Source organism: Hetaerina americana, unplaced genomic scaffold (genome assembly GCF_022747635.1).
Source record: "Hetaerina americana unplaced genomic scaffold, ioHetAmer1.1.p SCAF_6, whole genome shotgun sequence".
Taxonomy (NCBI): Eukaryota; Metazoa; Arthropoda; class Insecta; order Odonata; family Calopterygidae; genus Hetaerina; species Hetaerina americana.
The window spans coordinates 37,748,119-37,769,129 of NW_027287205.1; the positions used below are offsets into that span (position 1 = coordinate 37,748,119).

Genomic DNA, 21,011 nt, shown 5'->3' on the forward strand with positions numbered 1-21,011 from the left:
AAAATTTCAGACTTTAAGAGGACGCCTCGATAGCTTAACTGGCTAAAGCACTCGACTGGATATTGAGGGATCTGGGTTCGAATCCCAGTCAAGGCGAATGATTTTTACACTCTGAAATTGTTGCATTGAAATATCCATTTCTTTTGCTATGTCAACATTGTGATCCAGGGATTATTGTCAAACAAAAACCTGTACTTTATACCTTTCCCAGTGATTACTCCAAAGTGAATCAATAGCACTTTCGGGAAGATGAGCACACTGAAGAGTACAAAACAAAACTGCATTTTCACAGAATGGTCAAGCACTCCCAACACAAAAAAAAACTTTTCACAGATTGGTTGAGTATTCCCAACACTTTTTCAACATGCCATGGTAATAATATAATTTTATGCAGGTACACCATGGCAGGAGCTGCCGATGGCATGAGTTCTGAGCTACACAGCTAATAGCTTTGTTGTAGCAAGTAGTTAACAGTCACAAAGGTTACCAAACATATACTGATGATATTCTGACAAAGTCACTGCCATTTATATTTGGGCAGATTTGATTATTACCTACATCCTCTCTTCTGCAAAAAAATGAAACATTAATAGTTACAATACATTTAATGCTAACAAAAATTTAAATGAAATAACATATTTCTACATATAATACACAGATTTTCATAAAAATTAAACTTTTTTCCAAGCACCCCTAATCAATTTATTCCTATCAGTTGAAGTCTTGACAGCCTGTAAGAACCTCACAAAAGGATTTACCATACAAAGACACACAAAAATCATTATGATATTCCCAACTTGAAATTTACAAAGTGGATTAAATCCTCTTTCTATTTCTAAGGGGGACTGTATACCAAATATAATTTATGGTACGACTCTTGTGTTATTAAACCAATTAATTATTTTTTCATGAGAATTTATGATTTATCTTCAGGCAGGTCCTTTCTATGGCAAAAATAAATTTGAAATATGGAAAAGTTGAAATGATTGCAAAAAGATCACAAAGAGAATATTTTCCCACATCTCTCAAAACTTATTGAACAAAGTAAATAAAACAATGACTCCCCTTATTATAATGGATTCATTCAGTCTTCCAAACCTCATGTTTCAGAAAATATTTTAAAATAATAATTATATAGATAAAAAAGGAATGGCTTCAAATATAACACAAGAGTTCCACCATGCCATATGCCTCAAATACAAAGCAAGTAAGGATAGAAGAAATACTTTAGGTGGTTTTGTGAGTAAGAAACAGGAAGGTAAAAAAAAGAACAAGCAAATAAAAAAAACTAAATATAATTATAACAATATAATTGAATTGAATTCATAAGTAATAAATGAATATAAGAGTGGTTAAGCTTTGAATATCACCTAAGGGAATATCATCATCATCATCGTCATCATCTTCACTGAAAGCAGGTTCGTTTTCACCCGAATGATTATTCTGGCTAGAATGATTAGGATGTCCATCCATCGCAGACATTAAATGAGGAGGGCTGTTCCTTGCCACTTGGCCCGTGAAGTCCTCCATTTTTACAGGGTGTAATGATGCAGGTGGCATGTCAACTCCTAAAACAAATTATTACAAGAGTGTACCCTGTGCGACTTAAAAGAAAGTTTCAATACTATGAGCTGAGACAATTGTTGAGCATCTTGAACTACAGTCAAGCTCTTGAATAAATTAAAAAAAAAAAGAAAAGTTAGCCATAATGGGCAAAGAATTTTATTTTAATTATGCCAATGACACTATCATATATTAATTACATTGATGACAAAAAATATTGAAGGTGAAATGATGAAACCTATTCAATAAAAGTCAAAAAGAAGTGCATGATAGTACTTCTCAGAGGTAAGGCAACGGACAGCTGACATCAATTGTGCAGTTAGGAATGGGAGGGTAATTTGGTAGAGGAAGGAATTGCAGGTAATAGTGGAAGGATGGAGAGAACCTGGCATTGGCCTACTCTCAATGAAAATCACCCAAGGGGTCAAACAGTACAATATATCATCCAATGGACAGTATACTGTACTTGGAAGTGCTCTCCACATGACCCCAAACAGGGATAAGGATATCTCTGAAAAATTCTAACAGGGTTTGAACCCAGGCCCATGGAATGGAAAGCCAATACACTAGCCATTGCACCAACCTGAAGTTCGTGAAAAAAAATTATGGCATTCCACCATTGGAAAACTATGATATAATTGGCAAAATAGATGCATACATTCTTTAACTTTTTCGACCATAGTATCAATTAAAAGGTTGATGGTGTATTAATCCATTCAAAATTTGATTGCAGAGTAAAAGATTTCTATCCTTAGTACATTGCCCATTGATTTTAACTGTTTCCAAAATTTATTAGAGCTTACCAAAACAAAATTAAGTACCAAAGTATATTTTTTCACAGCTCAATTTCCCTGAACTTTAAAACTGGCTGCATAATGTTATTTTGTTATCAGATAATTTCAAACTTAATAAAAATCTAACTAAAATGAAAATAACATTTTACCTTAATGCATTAAATGTTCACAAGTTCACATAAAGAAATGGTGGCACTTAATCAACTCAAATGTACTAGCAAACCATCCTAGAATCATGGCTGTCCAAAATTAATGTAAAACAGTAATCTGTGTAAGCACCTATCATAACCATGAATAGCAAATTTAAAACTTTCAAAGGATTGAGGTCAAAAGGTGTGCATCTAAGATGCATGGATTTTCCCACGCTTGTGAGAATACTTTAATATAACATTTACAAAACCAATTGTAAATACTATAATCAGGTCCAAGATCGTTTATATTATCTACTGACCTTCTAAAATAGGAGGCTGGCAAAATTCTTTGAAGGTTTCTCTCACCATAGTACGAAGCTCTCTGTCTAGTTTTGGATTATCAAACAATGGAAACAAAGATGGGAGAACCCTTTTTTCAAGAATTTGCCGTAATGAGGTATATATGCCATTTCGCACCTTTTCAGTAAGCGGTGGTGAGAAGTTAGGAATGATCTGGAAAAAATAAAAGGAACCATTTTAGAGTTTCAATAATTATAGATTCATTATGACATTAAATGTATCAATTAATTAAGGGTAAACTATGACTTACTCGACATAAAAAATCCAGTAGAGTGGCAGTCACTGTTGGATGGGAGCGCATTGAATGATGCATTACTAAAATGGCTGGTTCTGTGGACAGGAGAGCAAAAGATTAACAAAAGCATAAGACAATCACAAGATACATCATTACACTTTAGCTGTTTTTATCATTTGGTAGTCTAGAATTTAAGGTAAGTTTAGGATTAAGCTGTCTAAGAACATCAATTTTTATACATATGCAAAGAAGCACGGTGGAAGACTCGGTTTGAGGAAATGATAAGTTTACAGAGGAGGGGTGAAATTGTTGCACTAGACAAGAAGATTAAAAAACCATCAGGAAGTAAGACAGGAAAATGAGTTAACAATTAGAGATATGTCCAAGAAAATAATAGTTTAACCAGGAAAGATACAAGAGAGACGGAAGGAATATATAGAATAACTGTATGGTAAAGAACTTAGGCCAACAAGCTTAGACATAGAAAGAGAACATGATATAGATGAAGATAGCTTATCTCCAGCCACACTCGATATTGCGATAGAAAGGTCATTAAGGGAGATGAAATCAAATAAGGCCATGGGGGTAGACAACATTCCTGGGGAACTAATGAAATGTTTAGGAAAATGTGGGAGGAAGAGGCCATATGAGCTGATTCGTAGTATCTATGAGGAAGGAATCTGGCCAGAAGACTTTGTGAGATCAGTGTTAGTTCCTAATCCGAAAAAAATATAAAGTTACATGATGTGAGGATGACAGAACAATAAGTATGATTTTCCATGCAGCTTAAGTGGTTCTAAGGATCATCAACAACAGGATAGAGAGCATGGCAAATGGTTACATAGAGGATGATTAGTTTTCGATCAGAAAGGGGAGAGGCACACAAGATGCAATTGCAGATATGAGATCACTAATAGAAAGAAATATAGAACAGGATCAGGATGTATTTGCCTGTTTCGTAGATTCCAAAAAAGCGTTCGATGGAGTGAATTGGGAAAAACTAAAAATATATTGCATAAAATAGGAATAGATTGAATTGATTGATTGCGGGAAAGAAGACTATTCCGCAACCTACGCATGTCTCAGCCTGCTCATCTTTTTCAATTCTTAACCTCTTTTACATGTACCTTAATGTTGTTTGCAAAGGTGACTAGCCTGAAGCTTTAGCACAAAACTGGTCGTAGCGGACTAATGCATTGGAAATGAGAAAGATTTGTGTTGATGCTGATGATTCATTTACATTTCTACTTTGAAGGGATTACTCACAAATAATGTCTAGAAAACTTGAAGGGAGAATTTCATAAAAAGGAGAACACTGAAAATCAGTTTAATTTTAAGCTCAAGAAATAAGCAATGTGACTTTTCAAACATCTGTGCTAATGTGCAATATTCTTCGAAACTCATAGCTACTATTTCACTGGCTCTGCCATGCTAAATTAAAATTTTATCAGAACTTCACATACAATAACAAAACAAAAAAACATTTTACATTAATAGGTTATGTACAAACTGAAAACTTATGGATTGAATAGTGACAAATCTACATTACTTACATTCAATCAAGGTTAAAAAAATTTATTTACTTGTCTGCTACTCTTAACATCAGTCTTTGATTGAACTCACCAATATTCATAATGTTATCCTTCTCTGGGTCATAAAAAAGCCAATCATAAAATAATGCCAACTTTGCATTGGATGCTGCGACAGCAGATGTGCAGGTAGTCAAAAGCCAACCAATCACTGCCCATCTTGGAATGATGTCTGAACAAAGAAGTTCATTCGTAGGATGAATGACGCCAACAATGAACCTAATGAGATCACAGCGCAGAGACTGTGATTCTGATGTGGCAAAATACTGTGAAGAAAGATATAAATATCAGTAAACATCTTTGACTAAGCACCGCATTAGAAGGACAGAGAATAAAGGAACACTAGCGTCAATGATTACCATTTATAGATCACATTTCTCACTGCAGTTCATTTTTTCCCCAAAGAGAAAATAACTGTTCAATGAAAAACTTATATAGACATACAGGTATGAATGTAAGCAAGCAAAATTTATTTATTTATTTATTGACTTAATTGGGCGAGGTTGAGACTAATAGTCCCTTCTTCCACCTAACCCTACATTACAGACATTATATTGAAGACAATCACATACAACCAAGCCCTAGATGGAGGGAAATCCAGCTAGGCGGGAATCGAACCCGCGACCTTTGGGTTGGTAGGCGAGGACGTTACCCCGCCGCCACTGAGGCTGGCAAGCAAGCAAAATGAGACAATGATAAATATTATGTACAGTACATAAATAATACATCAATGTGCAACCAATATCCAATAGGAGACTTAAGCTTTAAGTGGATTGTGACATAGGTCATTTCCACTCTCTACAATTGGTGAATGATAAGAGAATTTAAAAGGCATAAAGAATTATAAAGTTGGTTAGCAAAAATTCTAGCTCAAGGCTAGATTACCTATAACTAAGAACAAATATTCACCAGATACTTTACCAAATAACGGTGTCTGAAGGCTAAATCCACGCATGATAGTGTAGGCTTTATAGTAGTAGTACTTTTTATGGGAGGCGACCGACAGCTGAGGTAATTGGCCCCATTAAGGATGGACAGGAAGGGATGAAGGATGGACAGGAAGGGATGAAGGATGGAGAGAAACCCGACGTCGTCATTAGCCTACTCTTTATGAAAGGCACCAAGGGGTCCGCAGCTAAATGTCCCATCCAAGGGAAAGCGTACTCATTCAAAGTGCCCTCCACAAAGCACCTCAAGTAGGTATCGAGATACCTCTGAAAAATATTCAACATCGCCGGGATATGAACCCGGGCCCTCTGGGTGGGAAGCCCGTACGTTAGCCCCCGCACCATCTCAATCCCTCTTAGGAAAAGATTCATTAAAAAATAATATAAGACTGTTTGATTTGACTTTTGAAAAGACCTTTAGATTCAAGGAATGGACCCAGGGTAGAAAAGCAATACCCCTTCCCTATTCCTGAACGTGTTAACTCTATGCCTCCTTCACGGCAGAGCTCTATTCTCGTGCATCTAGATATAATGCAAAGACCTATGGAGGGGAAGAGTTTGATAAGAAAATCTTATTTTATCCACCAAAACACCTTTTCTTGAACTATAAGCTTGAAGTCATGCTAGAACGAATTCATAGGCTTTTATCCTGGAATTGATTCAATTTTGTGCCCTGCCTACTTTCCGACTATATAGGTAACTTGCAAAAGAATTCCGTCAGTAAAAGGGCTCTCTTTCACTGATAAACAACTTCAAGAACATTTTTTTTATTATTACTTCCTTGTCGGAAAGTAAAAGTTAAAATTTTGATTGCTAATTCTCTGAAGAAGTGTGCATTGCAGGAAGATAGAAGGTAAGTATAACTGATCTAATATCTTACCAACTTTTGGCATACCAGAGCTCAGAATCTATGGCAGTTCATGAGCCATGGGTTGAGCGATCAATTCAAAGTTAACTAATTCGATTATGAAGATTTTTAGATACCATCACCTCTGAAAATGCCATGTTGGCAAATCTCAGCCACCAATGTCCCTGGGCTTTACAGTATAAAAAAAATACATACTAAAAGTCCTGGATCGCAATTTTTTTTGTTTAGGAATGGGAGAATGTGAAAATATTTACATTTAATTACATTTTGCACAAACACACCATGGAAAATTATATGAAAAAGGCAAAAAGTGACCAAGGTCAATGTCCTCACTGACTACCCCAAAGGTCATGGGTTTGAACTCTCCCTTGAGAATCCATGCTCCTTTGTCTTTTGGAGTTTTTCCTGGATTTCAGTACCATTCCATTGGACCTATTCAATAATTAAGATTTAAAACTTAATTAAGATTGAATACCTCATATGTATTTGCCCATGACTAAATGTATCCTTAAAGCATAAAAAAAACAAGGTTGTTACAGTGTTTTAGGTGTAAATATTTTTTTAAAGACGATTTATTATGGCATGGAAAAATAAAAATTATTTCTCATCATGAGATGAAAAAAATTAATCCTTCCAATAACCCTAAACCGTTATCCCTCTATCATTCTAAATTGGTACGGCTGGATGATTATAGCACATGAATAAAAAAATTAAAATCTTATCAAAATTACCGCTTTCGATCAATTAACTAGGGTATTATGTATGCATTGTTGAAAATGAAATTGAAGATTTAGCAAGAGCACTGAACTTACTTTTGATATTAAAATGTTAAAACAATGTTTTTCAACAAATTAAAAAACTTAGTGAAAAATTTTCAGCAAACGGTGAAAAATGTTTTTCTGGCATTTTTTTTAAACTCATGAGCCTTTGGGATACTGATAAACCACCTTCAGTTCCTCTCAAGAGCTAACCTTGGCATTGGAGTTTACACAACACCCATGCATGAGGAGATCAAATTGGAATATGGATTCTTAGGAGAATATTTACATGTCAATATCAGCCAACCCAATAGATCAAAATTAAATGCTTGCAATATTTTTATAAAATCTTCGAGGATTAAATGTGACACTGATAAAGAGGAGACTTCCATATTGGAGTCTAGAATGAAAAGGTTGTCGATAAGAAATGACCTTCAGCAATCTAGCACCTAGAAAGATTTCCTCCTTAATTGTTTACATCCAGGGAAACATATTTAACCATAATTATCGTGGCCAGAACATATTGGATAAAAACAGTTAAGTGAGCAACATTGTATTTGTACATATTTTGAATGCCAAATGTGTATGCCATATGTATATGATAACTAAGTGACATCTAGCAAAAAAAACATTATAAGATAAGTCACTTAAATTTCCTTTCTTTATATTCAATTCCATTCATCTGAGTGAGGATATGAGTGTTTAATTTTCAACTTTCCAACTCAAGGCATGGGAATAAATCACTACTGACAAAGCGAAGATTCAAAATTTTTAAATCAGTACCTAATATTACTATGAGCACTACGAACTTGAAAGGAGTAACCTAATATCTGCAATGATATGTGGCCCACATCCTTCCTTGTCCTGCTTATCATTTACATCTAAATTCGACATTCAAGTAACTATTTCAGGAGAGGAGCTATATAATCACTGCAGCATTCATGACTATAACTTAATATTCAGTGGCCAAGTGTCTACCACCGAACTGATCAAATTAACTTGCAGCTAACATTATGTAAAAAAATCGTTCAAACAGGCAATTATAAAGGTTTATTGTCAGTGTAATGGTATATTTATTCACCTGTTTCTGAAACCAATCCTGGTATCTTTTATGCATGCCAAATCGAACTTGAGAAGTGAGAAACACAATTTTCTTCTCCATATCAGGGGTGAGTCTCGACTGAAGAAATCTTCGAGAGGTCCGTGATTGCAAAAGTTGTAAGACACCTATGCAGAGAAAGTAATATATTGCAGAGGATATCTTATAATAGACAATATCTCTTGCCAAAAAGAATACCACTGCAAACACTCACCAGAAAATGTTGGACAAAGAGATTTGGGGTTGGTTAAAATATCCTTCCATAGTTGTTCAAACTCAGGTATTCGAGCAACATTCTGCATTAATCTAAGTAAATCTCTTCCAATTATCAGACATTCTGTGAATTTTTCTCTCATAAGAGTTACCGTAAATGCAACTTCTCGCTGCCTTAATTGTGACAGCAACATGCCATGATGGTCTTCTATTAACCGTAGATAAGCATAAACAACGGATGCAATTAAAAATGGAAATTTGTCCAGCCAAACCCTTAAAAAAATAAATGCAGTTGGTAAAAAAACAAGAATAAATACAGGGTTGTTATATCCAAAAATGAGGTTATGAAGATAGTGAATGCTAATCACCAGCCCACTTACCTATTATCGGAATAAATGTCTAAAAGAGCTTCTGCTAGAGCAACATTTCTAGGAGAAACATCTCCACCAGCTATATGCCTCATGAGGTTCCAACACAGTCCATCAACCCCCGTCACTGCATTTTTTATCATTTCCCTAACCAGCCATAGTAACTGCTGTCTCACTTTATCCAATAACCTTGAATACCTTTCTTGAATAAGTTGAGAGAGGTGAACCAGCACCAAACCCAAACCATCTCTTGTGATGAGAGTGAGATCTCGATAACTCTGGGAAAGTAGAGTACATCATAAGTTGGTATAAATTTAATAAAATTAGTTTATCAAGTTGATAATATGTATGATCACAGCCTACTTTTGCAGCATTTTGTGGTTCAGTCAGTATGGTGACTAGAAGGCCTAAGGAAATTTCTTCATGATTTCTCATATCTTTACAAACAGTATTATTGAGTGCATCATGAGCATCTTTTTCGGACAACCCTGATGTGAGGTTTTGAAGACACAAGTAGCAACGCTCGTATTTCTGGAATAAAAGCAGGCTTTTATGAATGAAATAATATACGACTAATCATACGATATTATACGTAAATATATAAACACTACGTCATCGAACACTTATGTCATGTTACTTTTTTAAGCTTCATTACTCATAACAAAGGGCGCCTCTTTCTTCGTCTTAATTCAGTGCTGACCGTATTTCTCGCCAGAAAGAGTAAAGAAAACGCCCTAGTTGTTACACCGTTTAAACATCCCCCCTTTCACAAACTCAACGTATGTGACATCTTCCGGTGGGATAAAAAAGCTTACAAGTGAAGGCATTTGCTATGGCTGCTCGCGTATAATTCTATACATAGAAATCATAAACGATTTACCTCGTCTAATTCATCCCTACTTTCCACAAGAGATGTAATAAACAGACGGGAATTAGTCGTTTTGACCTGCTCCATCCCTTTTGTATTGACCTAATGTTACTCGCGTTTCACGAATAATAACAGGAGGGCTGCATTCTGATCCTTTCGGTGACTCAAGAGATGCGTTCTGAGGTGTGCGCATGGATATAATGGTGCTAACCCGGTGCTAACTTTCAGTGAAAAGGCAAAAGAAATAGTGCGTTATAGTAGTCGTAATATGAATAAAATGGATGATTATAGATGTTTATTTTCATTAAAAAATACATGGTTCCATGATGAATTATTGATTACAACATTTGTGTTTTATTTTATTGTTTTGAAGGTGATTTTGCTTATTTGTTTTTTTTTGCTTATTCCTTTACGGGCAAAACCGTCGGATGTCGTAAGTGTGGGTTGTACCTTGTCACCTCTTTGCTTTTGTATTTTGCACAATAAGTAGCTGTTGATCGTTCTAAGAGATAATTAAGTTTGGCTTTAATATAAAACAAAAAAATAAATGAATTTAACTATGATGGTATTACATTTTTCGTTTGACAGCGCACGTGCATGTGGACGCTGATGGTCGGGAGGGGTTTGCTCCGTGGATAAGAGGGGAACACGTTTATCGCCACATCACATCATATATATTAATATATATATATATGTAGGAGCTTCAAACAATAGCCGAATCAGATGTATTAAAGAGCTCTGGTGCAGCTACGTGAAATCTGCTGCTGCAATACATATGTGACATTTCTTAGCGATAACATCAGATATTTGTTCGCCGTGGTTTTATAAAATTTTCTAGACTTAGGACTTAACATGGCAGATGTGAATGAACAACTTCAGGCTATGTCACTAGGTGTGTATTAAATCTAAATGATAAGTTATTAATTAAGTATTTTTCGTTGATAATTGCTTCGCACATAGCCTACTATTTGTATTTGCCTGGGCAGTTAATTAATGATTTGTCAACGTTTAAATCATATTGCTGACGCTGGGTTGGATATTTCAACGGTCCATTACATCTTCACAAGTTGTTCAAATCTGTTTGTAAAATAAAACGCGGAAGTGCCAAAAAACCTATTAAACGTGATTGCGCCCATAGAAAACTGAAAATTTTGCTTATTTTAAACATGACCATTTGGATGTTTTTATTTAGTTGTTTATATCTGTATGATTTTGCATGGAAAGCCAAATGTATTTTTAAAACTTTGATTGAAAATTAAAGAATGCGAGAAACATTGACATTTTCATTTTCCAACTTGCTAATTTTAAGTTATGTCTGAATGAAAATATGAACTAATAATCCCATGGGTCGAAATTTCTGGCTGTTGCCTTTATGTCGACCATACTCAACATTTAGTTCATTAAATTAAGAGTTAATATCACCAATCAGTTTGACAGAGTAAATGATCATGGACAAGTACTCGTCTTTGAGGGTTGGTTAAAGATAACAATCCAAATTCTATCTTTTTAATTTTGCCACAATTTAGTAATACCGAAATAATGTGACGGCTTATCAATTCATTGAAACAGTTTTCATCATATTCTAATGTAAATGTACCAAGTTATGGAAGAGGTTTAATTTTGATTTACTTCAAAGTTATATCCATCATTGATGATTTTTTGTGTTTTCATTATGTGGTTGCCCTCTTGATTATGGACTTTAATTTCAGGGGAAATATATACCTCGGAAAAGGGAAACGATGAAAATGGAGATGGAACTGAGTTTAAACCTTTTAAAACTATCTTGAAAGCAATGCATCATGCTGGGAAGGAGCCATTTCCACTCATTTATGTCGATTCAAAGGAAGAAGGAAAATTAAGTGTCAACTTGAGATTAATATAATTATTGCATTGTTGATAATGCTCAGGTGATGAGGTGTAATTTACTGTTATCACAAATGCATTTGTATTATTACAGAAATATGAGCCAGCATCAAAGACTCAAATGAAGAAGATTCAAAAGATTTGGGCCCGTGAACAAAGTAAAACTGCTGATGCAACCAAGCGAGAGGAACAGGATTCCATTAAGAGAGAGAAGAATTTGGAAGAAGCCAAGAAAATTGTAATTTCACAGGATCCTTCTTTACCCGCACCTCTGAGAGTCAAAATTAGTGACACTGGAAGTAAGAGAAGACAAAGAGTCAAAATATTTGGCTGGGTTCACCGGTTAAGGCGTCAGGGTAACTATACTTTTGATATTTTTTGTGGAAAAATTGAAAGAAATGCCTTGGTACGACTTTTTACTTGTATTTAACTTAAAAATATTGGCTGTGGGGTGTTGTTCAGTTGTTAAGGATCACTTCGGTATATCATTCTGGGTACATGGTAAATCAACACTTTCTATTTTAAATTTCTAATTATTATTTTTCCTGCAAGCCTGGTGCTGAGTACCCAACAACTAGATGTTGGCATGGGCCTCAGTAGGGTAATTTGTTAACTTAGGTAGTTCCATATGCTGGAACTAGTTAAAGTACCTTGTGGAACCCATGGGGCATGGTAACTAGCAAAAAAACAAAGCAACACTTCTTCTTTCCCATGATTTTGAAGTTTTTAAAAATTGAATTGATTCTAAAGTTATTCATTTAATAAAAAATTGTGATATATTATAGAATGTGTTAATTTGGTTGAATTTGAAAGTTACAGTGTCATAAATCCCAGCTTGATAACAACTAAATCAGTTAGCCAAATAATGCTAAGATTATTTTTTATTATATAATTAGAATGGATTGGACCTCAATTAGCTGTTATCATCAGGATTGAGATTGGGTTTGGATTGGATATGGAGATTGGGTTTGGATATTAAGATTGGATTTGGGTTATGCTTTCCAGAAAGCAATGTGCTCCAATATGCTCAATTTAAGAATTAAGTCATTGTCTTATGGTTCTACATGAATGAGCACCCAAAATTATATTTCAGGCAAAGCTCTAATGTTCATAACTCTACGTGATGGAACTGGATTTTTGCAATGTGTACTTAGCAACCTATTGTGCCAAACATACGACGCTCTTGTGCTTTCGACTGAATCAGCTGTTGCATTTTATGGAGTAATTGAAGAGGTACCAGAAGGGAAGAAAGTGAGTCCAATTTTTCGTGTACCTATTTTTTCCTCCATTTTTGAAAGTTCAACTGGCAATATTTTGCCTCCTCAGAGCCATTGGTTGCTGCTTCAAGGAAATTTTGTTGTATTTAGAACAGGACCATTGGTCCAAGTTAAATGTATGTATATATGAAGGTGCTTCAGTTTTAAAAAATGTCACTATCATTACAAAACCCACTGGTTAGGTTGATAGGTACGAGTAGAGTTCACATAAAACTAAGCTTCATTGCATGTGAAATATTGGTCAACCACTTGGCCAACTGCAGTAACACTTCCCCTATTGTATTAAGAAGTGCATTTGTTCAGAGGTACATGACTGAATAAGGGTAAGCATGTTAAAAGTCCATAAATGTTCCTTTCCATAACTTGTTTGTCAGAATTAATTATGTATATGATTAATGTATTATTTGTAGTCAAAAATGTGTGTAACGTAATGAATAATTTTTTGCATTGAAAATTGATTTACCAGTAAGTAAACTGAAATAATTTCTATTGTCTCTACTCTTTTATAGGCTCCTGGAGGTCATGAAATGCATGTGGACTTTTGGGAACTCATTGGTTTAGCTCCCCCAGGGGGAGCAGAAGCCATCCTCAATGAAGAAGCACACCCTGATGTCCAGTTGGATAACAGGCACATAATGATCCGTGGTGAAAATGTAGGTATCATTTTACAGTTTATAGTTTGCATTTAAACTGCATATTGGAGAAAGAAAGTGGGAGTGCGTGATCTAAAATTATCCAAATCAGAAGTATTAATTCCTGTATAGCAAGGGTTGTCAAACCTTTTTTATTTGATTGATCTCTCCTTAAAAAAAAATGCTCCTCCGTGGGACCATTAAAACAATACTTAACTATGAGTTTCATAATAAAAATGGAGGTCTTAGAAAAACAAAATATTTGACATTTTAATGAATAATAACTATGAAGTCACACTATATTAATAGTGATTAAAAAAAATGATCTAAGAAGAGCACTGATTCCGTGCTGACATCTGGCATGGTTGTTTGAATAGTAATCTGGAAATGGTTGACATTTTTGGATGTTTGATATTAAGTTTTGTATTCCTCCTCTTTATTTATGTCATGGGCCTGAAGAGAGCAGTGATTAACCATTTGGAAACCAATACTCTGTGGCATCTTTATAGATGAAGTGTCAGTAATAACCTCTAATCTAAAGCTGATCTGTAGGGTTCTGAGCTATCATTGCTGGGTTCACCTCTTTTCAGTATTGCTGTCTTGTATGTTGTTTTGATCTGACAACAGTTTTACCCCCGCTTTGACCTGAAGATGCATGCAGGAGATAGAGCGAGACTGTTATCATCTAAAACAATGCACAAGACCGCAATCCTTGAAGAATGGTGTCAGGCAACCATTTAGACTACTTGATGTAATGCTTGTTAAATCATGTTATCGTAGAGGCTATAAGTATTTGATTGGTTAGCAAATAAATCAAAATTGCCGACTGTCACCATGCTTCAAACAAGTTATTTAGTTCAAATATATTGTTGACAATCTATAATGTACCAACACTGGGTACATGTGTTAAAAATTTGCCTAGTGTTAGTTCAGTGGTAGGCTGGGAGGTATAATAAATTTGGTTTTGTTCTTTTTTAAAAATATACTTCATTCACTTTTGTGTTGGTAGTGGTGTCAGTCTCCAAGAAAATGTGTTAGCTCATTTATCATCCTACACCAGGATAATGTTGAGCGATTCCTTAGCTGGGTTGTCTATATCACATCTATTCAGAATTTAGACTGAACCATGGCAGGTGTCTAACATTAAAAGCGATTGATATTTGAAGTGGTATCTGATAAAATTTTCCCAGCGAGTGATTGCAAGGTTTTTCGTTCATTCCAGGCGATACATTTCTTGCAACTATCTTGTATGTGGACCCTCATTTGATTCATTGCTTTCATTTTAATCATTAATATCAATGAATGTCTTGCTGTTGTGGACACCTTGAATAATGAGAAATTAGATTTTCGATTTTGGCTCGTATTTATCAAAATAGGTTCCTCTACCTTGTTAAGGTCAACACTCAAAACAATTTTTTTCTGTGAACAGCTTTTTTGAAAGGCAACCGTAGAAAATCTAATAAATTAGGAAAGGGCCAAACTGGTGATACCACAGTGACTCTACATTGCAATTCTATCCTCTTTTAAGTAGTGCCATAAGTTAAATTTTATTTTTGAATGAGTATTGTTTTTTTTAATGTCATGTGTTGGCTTAGAAAAATATATATCATTTTGTGAGGTAGTTGTTCATAGTTATTAGTATAGTGAGTGGCAGAGGATGGGGTGCACATGGAAAAATAGAAAAATTTTCATAGTGTTGATAAATTTGGTTTTACAATGATATTTATTTCCCATATTTTAGCAAGCCATCTCACAAATCGCATGTATACATAGTTTTTGATTAGTACCCAGAAAGATGAATATCCCAGATATGTTGTATCCCATGTATATCTTTTCTATATCATTCTATACCTTTGTTTCTGATGTTCATTTTCTTTTTATTTTCCAGACTTCTAAAGTTCTTAAGATGCGATCGGTTGTGACCCAAGCATTTCGGGATCATTATTTCAGTTGTGGTTACACAGAAGTTACCCCTCCAACATTAGTGCAGACTCAGGTGGAAGGTGGTGCAACACTTTTCAAACTTGATTATTTTGGGTATGTGTGAATATTATTTGTTATTGCAATTTTTGTCAATTGTCCGTAAAGTCTATAGTGTTTGCGATTGCTATTTTTTTCGAGAACTAACTTTGTAGCTAAGATTAAAACAATTGTAATTTTTGTGTTTGGTTTCGTTGGAAATTACTGTGGGATGTATAGTCAAGTGGTGAGGGCAGCAAGATCACTCTGTATATAATTTTCAGTTAACTGGCTGATGGGCTCCACATGCTAAGTTATTGAAATTTTCCATTCATTTTACTTGAAGTTAACAAAGGAGTAATGTGTTGAATGTAATGAAGGTAACAATATTAGTTAATGTTCAATGGCCTTCATCTCTTTTTGCTTGCTTAGTTTACTCTGGAGCCATGCTAATGAGGTCACAGTGGCCATGTTTGCCCTTGCTGCTAGCATGGAAACCCACTTAAACACCAAGAATTGGGCTGTATTGTTATTTGTTTCAATTTGCCCAAATTGATCAATGTTTGATTTCATAAAAGTTAATATGTTTGTTTGATTTTCTTTCAAAGGGAAGAGGCATATTTGACTCAAAGTTCACAACTTTATTTGGAGACCTGCATTCCTACAATGGGAGACGTATTTTGTGTTGCACAGAGTTACCGTGCTGAGCAAAGTAGGACTCGCAGGCATTTAGCTGAGTAAGTTTTCATAGTTTAGAATACACTGAAGATAAAATAATTTTATCTTTAAAATTACCTTTTTATGTAGCCTTGGAATATTGTTTGAAAAGTTCATTTGTACTTTCTTAAAATTTTAAAATTATATAATTTGTCTAATCAAAGACCTGTTGAAAATAGAATTAAACTGAGAAATATCACACTTTTCTGATTGCCCCTTGTTGGACTGTTTTAAATAGAATGTCTTGTTGCATGCACAGAAATTGGCACTCTTAACTCTTGTCAGCTCTGTGTTGCATGAAATCTAATTTAAATACGCAAAAGAAAATGCATGGGTTCATCTCTGTTATAGGTAATGTGGTCCAAAGAGGTGTTTTAAAAATATTACATGGTTGTGATTAATGCAGTTATTTCTGAACAGGGAAAATTCAGGCACAAAAAGATAAGATGTTTTTGATACAATCAATATGAAAAATTTTACTTTATTTATTAGAAAAATGGTAAGCAAATTTTGTGTTAAAATTATGAGAATACTTTTCTGGTAGGAAAAAGAGTTGCCAAAAAAATGTAGGCCTAAGAGGAAGAAAATCAACCCTGAAATACTAAAATGGGATTGTATCTATTTGTTTTAAACTTCATTTGATGGTTATTATGGATAAATTTTTAATAGGCAAGTTAGAATTTTCTGCAAAACTAATTCACAATCCTGAATTTAAATTAGGCTGAAGAGAGTTATCAGATAATAGTCTCAAATTTCAAGTGAAATTGCTTGAAAAGTTTTAGTTATTCTCTTGCAAACAGTAAAGTTATAATGTTCCACTGGAAGGTGAATGGTGCTATGCATGGAAAGTTCTGTTTTTTCATAATCTGTATTTATAGCTGGATGCTGTTAAAATCATCCTTTGTGATAGTAGGGGGAAATAAATTTAGTTAATGTAACAACTCTTTATATTTGAGTATTGGATGCCTCATTGACTAGGTTGTTCATTGCAAATTTTTTCATGGGCATATTGCAAATTTTAATAAAGTCTATGCATCATTCTTCTTTCTGAAAATCTTGAGAGATGACTGAAAGTTCCTCTAAGGGGTTGGTTGATCATTTTTAGAGCCAATTGCAATGATTTGGATAAGATCCAACAGTCATACGAAAGAAGTCAGTTCCTGTTGCTGTTCTCAGCAGAATTCAAGGAATTGTGAGTTCATTTAAACAGTCAAAATATAGCGGAAGGGTTTAGGATGATTTTTCTGTGAAAGAATTTTGAAGTTATGAATTCAAAAAAAAAATATCATCATCGTTAATATGTATATTTTTTCTATCACAGGTACACACATATAGAAGGGGAGTGCCCTTTCATTAACTTTGATGAGTTACTGGATAGGTTAGAAGATTTGATATGTGATGTAGTTGAAAGGGTGTTGGCGTCACCATATGGTCATATTGTTTCAGAGTTGAACCCAGTAAGTATGTTTATAATTTTGGAATACAGCCAAATTTTGTTCAACCATTTTGATAGTTTTCACTCGAATGCATTAATGAATATCTAGGTGTCAGTTTAAGTATTGTTTTTTTAGCAAGTTTGTTATTTTTGCTTCAATTAGAACTTCAAGAAACCTGAGAAACCATTTTTAAGGCTCAACTACTCAGATGCAATTGAGTTCCTAAAGAAAAACAACATTACTAAAGAAGATGGAACGTTTTATGAATTCGGGGAGGTGAGTATTTTTATCTTTCTCTCATTCTCTGAAGCTAAAAATCCATGATAGTATAATATGAATTTAGTTTTTTTTCTTATAAAATGGACTGGATGTCTCTATAGAATTTCCTAATTTAAATTATAAATAACTAGATAGCCTTTATTTCCAAGCATTTCAAAATACTAGAGTTAAAAATTTTTGTGCTACAAGGATTTTTTGATGATATCTGTTTGCATACCCTAGCTGTTAATTATTAATTATTTATGTTTGGTTTATGAAGAACATAACTGGGAATGGTGTTGATTTCCTTCATAGGATATTCCAGAGATGCCTGAAAGAAAGATGACAGACATGATAAACAAGCCAATAATGCTGACTCGTTTTCCAGTTGCGATTAAGTCATTCTACATGTCCAAATGCCCAGAGGACCAGCGCTTGACTGAATCGGTGGGTGGCTTATTGTTTTATTGTATCTGGTTTCTTTCATTATCATTTTTAGTGTCTTTTAGGTAATTATATTAACTATAGGTTTAGGTGGAGGGATATGCATTTGCAATTGACCATCTAATTTTGGAGTAAAATAATATTTCATGTTTGTGTTTCCAGGTTGATGTGCTTCTGCCTGGTGTTGGTGAAATTGTTGGTGGATCAATGCGTATCGATGATCTCGAGGAGCTTTTGGCTGGGTATAAACGGGAAGGAATCGACCCTACTCCATATTATTGGTATACAGATCAGGTGAGTTAGAGTAATGTTTTTATGGTTATCCATTGGAATGAAATTATTTTATAAATGGCTTTTCATTGAAGTAGATTTGAAGTCTTTCTACTCGTATGAGTTCAATAAAGTTAGCCTGAAAAAATATAATCATAAAAAATAATATTGTTTTTCTTTCTAAAACAAGTCATTTTAGTGACACTCTTATCTAGAAATTAAGTTAAATAAAAGTCTTAAAAAAATTTCTTTTAGAGTGAAATGGATGACTGAAAAATGTCACTTGTGGCTAGTGGACTTAGTTCAGCTAGAAAGTTCGTTCGTAAGCTCTTGAAGACCGTGGGTTTGAAACTATAAATTGTGTTTATTAATTTCATTAGTCTGTGTTAACATCGTACTAATTCAAATCTACTTATTTTCATGCAATGAGTTTATTTATTATTGATGTTAATCATGTAAGTTACTAGTTTTTCTTATCTTCGGTTTCTGTTTGCCTAGTTATACTTGAATGTATATGTAATCTGCAAGGGACTCAGATTGTCATTCTTTATTTGAAATTGAGGATTTGTTTCAGAAAGCTACGTAAGCTTTTTATGAAGTTTTCACTTATGTTTTTTTGTATATTTTTGTTTCCATAAAAGTTCATGAACATGTGATGATGTTGACTTAAGATTTAATTAATTAATATGGTCCCAGTACGTGTTCATTGGATGTACATAATGTTTTCAGCATAGTGAAAACTTTTTGTGGGGAAATCTTTGAGTAGGAATTACATTGTTCCCTTTCTAAAATGTCACAATACCTCTTTAATATTATTTCAGCGCAAATTTGGCACTTGTCCACATGGAGGTTATGGTTTAGGGTTGGAGCGTTTCCTGTGCTGGCTTCTTGATCGATATCACATCAGGGAGGTGTGCTTGTACCCTCGATTCCTTGAAAGGTGCAAGCCTTAAAAATGTGATAATTTCTTTTGTGATGTAGTCTGCTGGTGTCCAAGCATGTCGACTATTGTCAAAACATGCATAGAGGAGCAGTATAATGAATGACTGTTATATTTATCTGTTAAAAATAAACTTATGCAGGACAATTTTCCATAATTTTGTGTCTGTAAACACTGACCCAATGTCACCTACATACTAAGTGATGAAAACCTACACACTGATGAAAAACCAAGGTGCTGCGCTAACTTGCTTGTTGATTTCCATGTTAGCCTGATCCTGCCGGTGCTTTTTATGATAATTACATTGATTTGATTCCGTTTCAATTGTAATGAAATAATAACTTATTCGCAACTTAGCATCCTCTAAGTATGTAATAAATTTAGGTTGACTGTGAACTAGCCCTTGATTTATTTATTATTTTAATGGTAATTTTTTATTTCTATTTGGGTAATGATAATGAAAGCATCAGCATGCTCAGTCAATATTACTTTGGCTGCTGTAGTCATTACTGCATTAATCGTTGGTACTATCAAACAGCTGTTTCGAAGATTCTCTCGAAAATTTAATTTGTTGGGGTAAATAAATGTTTCGATGAAATAGAATGGATTCTTTGATGTGGTAGACATGTGTGAAAGGAAATGATGAAGGCTCGTTTCTTTCTCAGTAAATGGAAGTAGCTTTGTTTAATTTATAAGGGAGATAAATGAATTTTTATTTAAGTCATCATGAGTTTCTTTTGACAAAAAAATAATTTCCAAAAGTTGTAACTTTCTTATTATTTATCTTATGTGCATCACATTGTGATGTTGATTGATGGGAATATATTTAACCTTTATTTATTCCCCTAATGTGAAGGACTTTTGAGTGTGCGCAATGTCATATCCTTCCCCACTGGCAAGCTGCCAATATATACAATTTGCACTTGACGAATTTTGCTAAGTGAAAGAACTTTCCGAGAAGCTACAAGTGGCATAGAGAAAGTTATCCCTTGGAACCACAAATGACTGGATTGCTTATTTGCATTAAAAGAAGATTGCTTAATGCATTGATTTAGTATTTTGCAGTGTTAAGTGTTACCTAAAAGAACTAACTGTAAACAATCCAAGGGATAGTTTGCCATCACCTTTGAAGTTTAGGGTGACTCTGTGCATGTTAGAGGGTGGCTGTTAGGCAACAAGATGCATAGGTATTTGCGCTCTAGGTTATTCTATTGAAGACATTTTTGGCTTGTAAATTAGGCAGAGTTTGTATGAATTCATTTGGAGTTGCAAATCATAAGATGCATCATCATCTACAGTGCTTGGGATCCGCTGTATTTCCATTCTTGGGATAACTTGGGTCATGGCATTTTGATTGCTTTATTGGTGACCTTAGTTGTTATCACTCTACCCTTCAGTTGAACATTTCTTGCACCTACTTAT

General features: G+C 34.4%; 2 protein-coding genes and 1 non-coding gene across 4 annotated transcripts in view; 2 read left to right on the top strand and 1 right to left on the bottom strand.

Annotated features, from left to right (window-relative positions):
• IntS3 (integrator complex subunit 3) overlaps nucleotides 1-9,961 on the bottom strand; it is a 35,299-nt gene extending 25,338 nt beyond the window's left edge. Inside the window, exons 1-9 of the mRNA XM_071594048.1 lie at nucleotides 9,806-9,961; nucleotides 9,289-9,456; nucleotides 8,938-9,203; nucleotides 8,559-8,830; nucleotides 8,327-8,472; nucleotides 4,707-4,938; nucleotides 3,099-3,178; nucleotides 2,809-3,001; nucleotides 1,371-1,568 (exon numbers count right to left, since the gene is read on the bottom strand). Of these exons, the coding sequence (XP_071450149.1) occupies nucleotides 1,371-1,568; nucleotides 2,809-3,001; nucleotides 3,099-3,178; nucleotides 4,707-4,938; nucleotides 8,327-8,472; nucleotides 8,559-8,830; nucleotides 8,938-9,203; nucleotides 9,289-9,456; nucleotides 9,806-9,880 (1,630 nt within the window). The 5' untranslated portion in view covers nucleotides 9,881-9,961. The remainder of the gene's footprint in view (nucleotides 1-1,370; nucleotides 1,569-2,808; nucleotides 3,002-3,098; nucleotides 3,179-4,706; nucleotides 4,939-8,326; nucleotides 8,473-8,558; nucleotides 8,831-8,937; nucleotides 9,204-9,288; nucleotides 9,457-9,805) is intronic.
• On the top strand, nucleotides 24-96 carry TRNAS-GGA (transfer RNA serine (anticodon GGA)). Its single transcript has one exon. It is a non-coding gene; the product is annotated as a tRNA-Ser (tRNA).
• Nucleotides 9,962-10,172: 211 nt separating the features above from the next.
• Nucleotides 10,173-19,985, top strand: AsnRS (asparagine--tRNA ligase). Of its 2 annotated transcripts, none has more exons than XM_071593743.1 (13): nucleotides 10,173-10,226; nucleotides 10,382-10,685; nucleotides 11,503-11,648; nucleotides 11,751-12,012; nucleotides 12,750-12,907; nucleotides 13,443-13,586; nucleotides 15,454-15,602; nucleotides 16,133-16,261; nucleotides 17,563-17,698; nucleotides 17,840-17,953; nucleotides 18,251-18,382; nucleotides 18,542-18,673; nucleotides 19,471-19,985. In XM_071593743.1, the coding sequence occupies exons 2-13, from the start codon at nucleotides 10,646-10,648 to the stop codon at nucleotides 19,600-19,602; spliced, it is 1,674 nt and encodes a 557-aa protein (XP_071449844.1). In that variant the 5' UTR covers nucleotides 10,173-10,226; nucleotides 10,382-10,645; the 3' UTR covers nucleotides 19,603-19,985. The 2 variants fall into 2 exon arrangements, with proteins under 2 accessions (XP_071449844.1, XP_071449845.1); XM_071593744.1 differs by having other exon boundaries at nucleotides 10,212-10,232.
• Nucleotides 19,986-21,011: the final 1,026 nt, after the last annotated feature.